The sequence below is a fragment of the Prosopis cineraria genome, unplaced genomic scaffold (assembly GCF_029017545.1).
Source record: "Prosopis cineraria cultivar Desert tree isolate PC_DT_omini unplaced genomic scaffold, ASM2901754v1 PC3, whole genome shotgun sequence".
NCBI classification, from domain to species: domain Eukaryota; kingdom Viridiplantae; phylum Streptophyta; class Magnoliopsida; order Fabales; family Fabaceae; genus Prosopis; species Prosopis cineraria.
Genome location: NW_026555334.1, coordinates 7,867,434 through 7,877,990, shown reverse-complemented (window position 1 = coordinate 7,877,990; position 10,557 = coordinate 7,867,434). Strand labels below are relative to the sequence as shown.

The window sequence follows — 10,557 nt, the reverse complement described above, 5'->3', positions numbered from 1 at the left end:
AGCAAGGAAAATAGTGAGGGACTATCAATCTCTCTCTAAAACAAGATAATTAGCAAGAAAAATAGTGAGTGACTACTATTCCCTCTCTAAAATAAAAGAATTAGTGAGAAAAATAGCAAGGAACTATCAATCCCTCTCTAAAATAAGACAATTAGTGAGGAAATAATGAAGGACTGCCAATTCCTCTATAAAATAAGATAACTAGCGAGTAATTCTATCCCTAACTAATTACTGTAAAAAAAATTTAACTTTTAATAATGACTTTTAATTATATGTTTAATTATTTTTATTTAAAAATAAAAATTAAATTTAGAAATTAACTAAAATATTCATAATAAAATTATTTAATTTTAATATATTCTTTATTTTAAGTTGATTTTCATTAATAAAATAATATTTTATTAAAAATATAATGTAAAGAATAATTTAAATAAAATATAAATATTTTTAACATATTAATAATTGAAAATAAAATTTAATATGTATATATGTGTGTATTTTTATTATTTGATATATTTATATAGTTCAATAATATATATTTAATTTCTCATATAATAACTATAGGTGCCTTTCAATTCAATTGGTAAAGAAGGAGAGCATAAAGCTTGAAAGGTATGAGATCAAAGGTTTAAGTCTTGGGTTTGACATAAACATAATGAATATATAACATGGTAAGAAGTAAGTGACATGGCACAAGGTGAACAATAATATGTTATGAGTTGTCGCACAGGTGACGGGTAATGGGGCACAAGATGATAGGTGATGTGGCAGTTGATGAGGCATGAGGTTGTTGGTGATATATCACAAGTTGACGTACACATGGCGGGTGACGTGATATTACTATTTTTAAATAAAGGCATATTTAGGGAGGAATTAGTGAGAGATTAGTCTCTCACTAAATTATCAAATTTTAAATAATATTAGTAAGGGATTTAGCGAGGAATTCAATCCTTTGTTAAAATTAACAGGGGGTTAAATCCCTTGCTACTTAGCAAGGGATATACAATCCCTCGCTAAATTTAGCGAACCTTTTTATAGCTACGAATTTAGCAAAGGATAAAATCCCTCGTTAAAATATAATTTAATTAAAAAAAATGGCATTTAGTGAGTGTTAAATTCAATTTTTCTAGTAGTGTATGCATAATTTCATCTATAATTCAAAAAACTATCAAGTATTCTTGACCTATTTTATTTATTGCTTATTTTAGATAACCATCGAATATGAAACATCTTATTTAGATAATCTTGTGATAGTGAAAAGTAAAGCTCAACAAACGAAGTAGACACCATTTATATACCAAGTCAAGTATCAAATGTTTAATTAAGTAGTCTATAATGCTATCTGCATCTTACAACATCTATATAACTTTAACATTCTAATGTTTATATATAAATTTAACATTCTAATGTTATTTATTTTTCATTCTATATATAAATACCTTTAGTGGCAACAAATTTTGCCACTAAAAGTATTATAAAATATTTTTTAGTTTTTTAATTATTTTTTATAAAAATATTTTTGGTGGTGACAAATTGCACCCATGAAAAGCAATTACATAAATTATTTTTAATTTTTTAATTATTTTTATGAAAATACTTTTGATGACGACTGTTTGTCACCACTTAAAGTAATAACATAAATTATTTTTTATGAAAATAATTTTGATAATTACATAAATTATTTTAAATTTTTTAATTATTTTTTTATAAAAATACTTTTGCTAGCGAAGGTTTGTCGCCACTAAACATAATTACAAAAATTACTTTTAATTTTTTAATTATTTTTTTATAAAAATAATTTTAAACACAAACCCTCAAAAAAATATTTTTTGACCAACAACATAGACCCTCAATTTAAAGTCTTTCCTTTTTGCCCGTAAAATTTATAATCTGACAGCGTAAGAGATTAAGAAAAAGTAAAATACAAAACTACATTTTGCACTTTGCCGATGCATTTTGTTTTTAGGCATTAATTTTGTTTTATCATTCCCAATTCTTTTAATTTGATCTGTATTTAATAGTAGCTCTTAATTTGAAAGTGCACATAAGGACCATGGTATGATACTGATGATGTTAATTTTATTGACATTCTGTTAACTCCTTTGTTAATGTGTACTTAATCTCTTGCTTTTATCAATTGCATTCTATTTAATGTAAATATACAATGAAGCATTTTTTTGGCTGCCTTACCTTTTATTTTTAATTATACCCAGCCAATTTATTTATATGCCATGTTTTTATTGTGTTAGCAAAAGAGTTATCGAGTTAATGTGGAATTAACTTCGTCAATGCCAGTTCATAACTGTTATATGTATTTTTAAAATTATAGAGATTAAAAGTTTTAAACGGAAATAATAAAATAAATATTGAAACTAAAAACGAAAAACAGTCAACAGTACATAGATCTACAATTGTATTTCTTTTTATAAATAATAATCTTTGAAGTTTGGTCCTTGTAAACTAAAAAAAAAAAGATTTTTTTATGGGTATTTTTTTTAGTATGTCACATTTTATTATATTATTCATTCACTTGTTCCACAACGACTTTGACTCACACGAACATGACCGAGTGATTAATAAAGAGCCCAGAAACAAGCCTTGCATGATTATTATTTTCGTTCTGTTGAATATCAAAGTATAGAATTTTTTTTCTATCTAATGCTAAAGCAGAAACATTTTTTAAGGAATGAGATTTGTGAATAATGCAGTTTATTATTCACTTTTTTTTATATCGATAATAGATATTTCAATAAAAATTAATTAACAATAAACTGAGTGTTTTAAAGTATAGTAATTATGTGATTTAAGCAAAATTTAACAAATGTAAAAAAATAATAGTAATAATTAACATAATAAGAGAGTGCTATCCAAATGTGAGTAGATTTATATATCACACGTTATGTTTTATGGGCATTGCTGTGGATCATGACACCGACCAAGATTACTGTCATTGAAGTTAATTATTACTATCATTATACTTACAGTTGTTTTAACTTTCTTTAATTAATTTTTACAGCATGAAGATGATGATGATTGTAAAACATCTTTAAAGATGTCAACTTACAATTTGCTATCAAATTAAAAGGCACATAAAACATGTTCATTTTTATCAAATGCAGTGTCTTATTATATAATAACTTTAAAAATATTATTGATGAGGCCCACCAACAAAACAACGATCTTTTTTGCGGCCTTTGATTTTTTTAAAAAAAAAAAACAATGAGGGAAAAACAAATTAGTATGATGCTTTTAATAGTTGTTTTCAAAATCCTGTTTTACAAGTTAGGTATTGAAAATTAGCAATACTAGTGAATGAAAATGTGTGCAGTAAGTGGTATAAATCTAGTTCCAGTGGACACGTCCGGAGAAGTCTTTAACTGGACATTGACCAATAATAGCATGCTTCAACTCTGCCCATGTCTCACGTTATTTCCCGTTGGACTTGTTCCACAACGACTTTGACTCACACGAACATGACCAGAGTGATTAATGAAGAGCCTAGAAACAAGCCTTGCATGATTATAAGTTAGCCCAGAAACAAGCCATACTTGCAAGGTGATAAGACATTGTCGTTTGGGGATCACTTTGTGTTAAGAAAGTAAGTAGAGATGGGTGTGATAGTGGCTTTGCTATTATGCTACGCTTCTATTACTAGTCAATCTGCTAACTTAATGAAAGCAGAGGAGAAACGTGCTCTGCTTCAAACCAAGTGGTGGAATACTAGTATTACTCCCTACAACGTCTCAGACCCTTGTTACTGGCACGACGAGATATCTTGCAATGATTTTGGAAGCGTTACTCAGATGTCTCCACTCCAAATCACTTCACAGCACCCTCGACTAGGAGATCTCAATTTGACAGCATTTTCTTATTTAGAAGAACTTGAGCTTTCAAGAATGGGTTTGACAGGTAACATACCAATTCAAATTGAAGCTCTTCAACATCTTAAATATTTGGGTTTGTCTCATAACAACCTTACTGATGAATTATCTCGTACTTATACCAAACTCGTTAAATTAAAAATATTGTATTTTTCTAGAAACAAGCAAGAATCTTCTGTAACTTAATAAAATGTGATTTGATAGGTATCATTTCAATTAAAATAAGAGCTCTTCAAAGTCATGAAATTATATTTAATGCTGAATGAATTTTTGGTCATTAATCTATGGCCGTGACTTCATTAATAAGAAATTACTACTCCATCTTTCATAGTATACTGATAAGTACTTTTAGTTTATTCAAAATATTCTAATTAAACAGTGTTTTTATTATTAGAAATGTTTTAATCCTTCAAATTATATCCATGCAGACTTTTGATGGTTTTTAAGTAGTTTTTGAAGACTTTTATGGAATATAGTAAACATTTTGGTCGACGTCTAAATCCGTGTGTCAAATTTTTTGACCAACTAAATACCTGTGTCAAATTAAATGACTTAATTTTTTGAATCAGAAACAGGGCAATGCCCAATCCGTTTTATTCAACTAGAAATTAGAAACTTTAAATTTTATAATTTGAACACAATTGAGAAATAATTTGAAAAGTTGATGGTTGGTGATGCACTTGTCCGTCAATGTCAAAGTCATTGGAGCTAGTCTAAAGGGAAATAGTGGACATAATCATTGAGAAAGAACTTATTGAGGTATTAATGAAAGTCACCTAGCTGTCAATGAAGTGTCAGTATTATAAACTAGTACTATTCCATTCCACTGGAGTCTGAACATGTTTGGACAAGTCTATCGTAGGACATGGACCCTAATGATAGACCTTTGAATCTTTAGAGGCAGGTAATTTAATTAATGCCTCAATAATTTCGTGGTCATTAACATATGCTGGTGACTTGCGATGAAATTACCCCATTCTTGGTCATCTATGCTCCAACCGTCCACAGACTTTGACGCTGACCAGAGTGACTACAATACAGAGCGCATCGAGTAAGCAATACTTGCAAGGTGATAATTAAGATGTTGTCATTTGGGGATCACTTTGTGTTGAGAAAGAAGTAGAGATGCGAATGACATTGGTTTTACTATTATGCTATGCTTCTATTACTAGTGCATCTGCTACCTCGATAAAGCAGAGGAGAAACTTGCTCTCAAGCAGCAGATCTCAACTTTACTGCATTTTCTTATTTAGAAAATCTTGTCCTCTTTGGTGTGAATTTCACTGGTACCATAACAATTCAAATTGGAGCTCTTCAACATCTTATTTCCTTGAACTTATATTATAATAATCTTAATGATGAGTTATCTCCTACTCATACCAAACACATTGAATTAGAAATATTATATTTTTCTAGAAACAAGCAAGAATCTTCTGCAACTTAATAAAATGTGATTTGATAGGCACCATTCCAACTCAAATAGGAACTTTTCAAAATCTAATTGCTTTGGACTTGTCAAATAACCATCTTACTGGTGAGTTGTCTCTTAATCTTACCAAATGTATTAATTAGAAAGATATTTTTCTAGAAACAACTTAAAATCACAACAACTTGATAAAATGTGAATTAATAGGTGCAATTTGCTCTCAAATAGGAGCTCTTCAGTATCTTTATTATTTGAACTTTTTTCATAATAATCTCACTGATGAGTTATCTCCTACTCATACCAAACACATTGAATTAGAAATGTTGTATTTTTCTAGAAACAAGCGTGAATCTTCTGCAACTTAATAAAATGTGATTTAATAGGTACCATTCCAACTCAAATAGGAGCTCTTCAAAATCTAACTTCTTTGGAGTTGTCTAATAACCTCCTTACTGGTGAGTTGTCTCCTAATCTTACCAAATGCATTAATTAGAAAGATATTTTTCTAGAAACAACTTAGAATCTCTACAACTTGATAAAATGTGAATTAATAGGTACAATTTGCTCTCAAATAAGAGCTCTTCAGTATCTCTACTATTTTAACTTTTACCATAACAACCTCACTGATGAGTTATCTCCTACTCATACCAAACACATTGAATTAGAAATGTTGTATTTTTCTAGAAACAAGCAAAAATCTTCTACAACTTAATAAAATGTGATTTGATAGGTATCATTCCAACTCAAATAGGAGCTCTTCAAAATCTCACTCGTTTGGACTTGTCTTATAACCGTCTTACTAGTGAGTTATCTCTTAATCTTACCAAATGCATTAATTAGAAAGATATTTTTCTAGAAACAACTAAGAATCTCTACAACTTGATAAAATGTGAATTAATAGGTATAATTTGCTCTCAAATAAGAGCTCTTCAGTATCTCTACTATTTGAAATTTTTTCATAACAACCTCACTGATGAGTTATCTCCTATTTATACCAAACACATTGAATTAGAAATGTTGAATTTTTCTAGAAACAAGCAAGAATCTTCTGCAACTTAATAAAATGTGATTTGATAGGTACCATTCCAACTCAAATAGGAGCTCTTCAAAATCTAATTGATTTGGACTTGTCTAATAACCATCTTACTGGTGAGTTGTCTCCTAATCTTACCAAATGCATTAATTAGAAAGATATTTTTCTAGAAACAACTTAGAATCTCTACAACTTGATAAAATGTGAATTAATAGGTACAATTTGCTCTCAAATAGGAGCTCTTCATTATCTCTACTATTTGAACTTTTTCCATAACAACCTCACTGATGAGTTATCTCCTACTCATACCAAACACATTGAATTAGAAATGTTGTATTTTTCTAGAAACAAGCATGAATCTTCTGCAACTTAATAAAATGTGATTTGATAGGTACCATTCCAACTCAAATAGGAGCTCTTCAAAATCTAATTGATTTGGACTTGTCTAATAACCATCTTACTAGTGAGTTGTCTCCTAATCTTACCAAATGCAATAATTAAAAAGATATTTTTTTTAGAAACAACTTAGAATCTCTACAGCTTGATAAAATGTGAATTAATAGGTACAATTTTCTCTCAAATAAGGGCTCTTCAGTATCTCTACTATTTTAACTTTTTCCATAACAACCTCACTGATGAGTTATCTCCTACTCATACCAAACACATTGAATTAGAAATGTTGTATTTTTCTAGAAACAAGCAAGAATTTTCTGCAACTTAATAAAATGTGATTTGATAGGTACCATTCCAACTCAAATAGGAGCTCTTCAAAGGCTAATTGATTTAGACTTGTCTAATAACCATCTTACTGGTGAGTTTTCTCATAATCTTACCAAATGCATTAATTAGAAAGTTATTTTTCTAGAAATAACTTAGAATATCTACAACTTGATAAAATGTGATTTGACAGGCATCATTCCCTCTCAAATTGGAGCTCTTTATTATGTCTATCATTTGAACTTTTCTCATAATGACCTAACTGGTGAGCTATCTCGTACCCATACCAAACTCATTCAATTAGGACTATTGTATTTTTCTTGAAACAAGCTAGAAGCTTGTGCAACTTAATAAAATATGATTTGATAGGCATTATTCCCTCCCAAATAGGAGCTCTTCATTATCTCTACTATTTGGACTTTTCTCATAATGACCTCACCGGTGAGTCATCTTGTACTCATACCAAACTCATTCAATTAGAACTGTTGTATTTTTCCTGAAACAAGCTAGAACCTTCTGTAACTTAATAAAATATGATTTGATAGGTAGCATTTCAACTCAAATTGGAGCTCTTCAAAATCTCACTTATTTGGACTTGTCTAATAACCACCTTACTGGTGAGTTATATCCTAATCTTACCAAACACATTAATTAAAAAGATATTTTTTTAGAAACAACTTAGAATCTCTATAACTTGATAAAATGTGATTTGACAGGCATCATTTCCTCTCATATAGGAGCTTTTCATTATCTCTACCATTTAGACTTTTCTCATAATGACCTCACTGGTAAGTTATCTTGTACTTACACCAAACTCATTGAATTAGAAAAGTTGTATTTTTCTAGAAACAAGATAGAACCTTATGCAACTTAATAAAATGTGATTTGTCGAGTATCATTTCATCTCAAATTAGAGCTTTTCAAAATTTCAACTTTCTGGATTTGTCTAACAACAATCTTACTGGTATGTTATCTTCTGTATTTATTGGCCTTAATTTTCTAGAATTGTGGGATTTCACTAGAAACTATCTTATGGAGTCATTCCCTTTTTCTTCTTCATAATAAGGAAATACTCCCTTCAATTTTGGGTTTCATGAGAAATATTATTAACCTACTTTTGTACTCAAATTTATTTGCTGCAGGGGATGTCCCTTATATTCATAAAAATATGCTTGATGAAATTATTTTTAATGGTAACTTTAGTCACAACAAAATCAATGGAGTGTTACCATCTAGAATATGCACTTACCCTCCTTTATGTAGCATTGATTTGAGCTACAATATTATCTCTGGTAGTATACCTAGAGAACTTGGTGAGTTTTTCTCCATCAACTTGTCATACAATTTTCTCAATGGCTATGTTCCTAATGAAGTTTATAGCTCTTTTCCACATGACATTTTAAACGGCAATAAAGGGCTACTTGGTCCAGAGATGATCCATGGTTCTTCTAAAAGTCCAAAGTCTATGTTGAAAATCATAATTCCTTTGACAGTTTTTCTTGTCATCATATTTGTTGCGGTTTTTCTCATATTTGCGTCATTCAAAAAGAACAAGAAATCCAAAACGGAGACAAGAGAAACAAAAAAAGGGGATTTGTTTTCCATATGGAATTTTAACGGTAAAATTGCATATGAAGATATCATTGAAGCAACAGAGGACTTTCATATCAAATATTGTATTGGAACTGGTGCATATGGAAGCGTTTATATGGCACAACTTCCTTGTGGGAGAATCGTAGCAGTGAAAAAACTTCACAAAAGAGAATCTGACAACCCATCTTTTGCAAAGAGCTTCCACAATGAAGTGAAAATGCTAACTGAAATTCGTCATCGTAGTATTGTAAAGCTTTATGGTTTCTGTTTGCATAATCAATGCATGTTTCTCATCTATGAATACATGGAAAGTGGAAGCCTTCTTTATGTCTTGAATCATGATGATGAAGCTAAAGGGTTGGATTGGAGCAAGAGAGTGAATGCCATAAAAGGAGTAGCAAATGCCTTATTCTACATGCATCATGATTGTTCTCCTCCAATCATCCATCGAGACATAACAAGTAGTAATGTACTATTGAACTCAAATATGGAGGCATTTATATCTGACTTTGGCACAGCAAGAATCATTGATCCAGATTCATCTAATCAAACTTTTTTAGTTGGTACTTATGGTTATGTTGCTCCAGGTTCGCTTCTTCGACCTTACTACTTATGTTGTTGTGATGTGCTCTATTTCCACAATTACCTAACTTGGGAGAAATCAATACATATATAATAATTTTTCTATTTTTTCCTTTGCAGAGCTTGCATATACTTTAGTTGTGACTGAAAAATGTGATGTGTATAGTTTTGGAGTGGTGACATTGGAAACAATTATCGGTAAACATCCTGGAGATTTAATATCATCTCTGTCAAAGACCTGCACAAAAAGCATTTTTTTAAAAGATGTGTTGGACACACGTCTCCCATTGCCATCAAGACAAGATGCAAGAGATGTGATTCTTTTGGTCACAATAGCACTAGCATGCTTGAATCCATCTCCCAGATGTCGACCATCAATGCAACAAGTGACTCAAAGACTTTTATTTTCCAAGCTACCACTAGCTATTCCTTTAAATAACATCTCAATCCAGCATTTGGTGAATCAAGATTTACAAATAATCTGGCCCGGCAGTTAGAAAGCTAGGAGATTTGGCTCTATGATTGCTTTGTACCTTAGAATGAAACTTTCAAGGGCTAGCCGCAAATTAAAGTCCAGATTTGATGGTTGCTGTGTGTTTAGTTTCTTGTACGTAGCTGTTATTTGTCCAAAAAAAATCTCAACTCTTTTGAGTGATATATATATATATATATATTGATATATATAAAATGAAATTATATATATAAACACTATAAGTTTGTTGAAATATTTTTGTTAATGATTAGTATTAATTTTTTTAACTAAAAAAAGAGATTGATCCATCTACAAAATGCATGAGTCTTCATTACCTGTTAGGTATTGAAAATTACCGCCGGTAGTTGTCAATGAAAGTGTGTGTAGTATAAACGCAGTTCTAGGGAACACGCCAGGATAAGTCTTTAATAGGACATAGACCATAATAGCATACATCCATTCAACCCTGTCCTTTGATTATGTCCATTATTTATTGCCCACACCAACACTGACGAGAGTGCTCCTTCTGGTCTTAATTATAAAGTAGATTAAGAAGATTTTTTTATTTATAAATCACCTTGTTAAAATTTAATTCTAAATTTTTTTCATTTGACTTCATTAATGACTATTCAAAAAATATATTATTAAAATATGCATATTTAATATAAATAAAGTTTACAAATTCTTAAATTTTAAGGCTTTTTTAATTATGATAAAATAAGTTAAAAATAATTTATAAATAAGACCAGATAAGTAATTAATAAAGACAGTGTAAGTAATACTTACAAGGTGATAAGCTCTTGTCATTTGGGAATCACAATGTTGAGTGCAGATAGAGATGGGTGTGACTGGC

At 30.0% G+C, this 10,557-nt stretch overlaps 1 protein-coding gene across 1 annotated transcript; it reads left to right on the top strand.

Annotated features, from left to right (window-relative positions):
- The first annotated feature begins 3,608 nt into the window (after positions 1–3,608).
- Positions 3,609–9,780, top strand: LOC129305345 (MDIS1-interacting receptor like kinase 2-like). The gene is made up of 5 exons (XM_054945397.1): positions 3,609–3,909; positions 7,603–7,674; positions 7,774–7,845; positions 8,200–9,237; positions 9,353–9,780. Exons 1-5 carry the CDS (start codon positions 3,609–3,611, stop codon positions 9,727–9,729), a joined length of 1,860 nt encoding a protein of 619 aa, XP_054801372.1. The 3' UTR covers positions 9,730–9,780.
- The last annotated feature ends 777 nt before the right edge of the window (positions 9,781–10,557 follow it).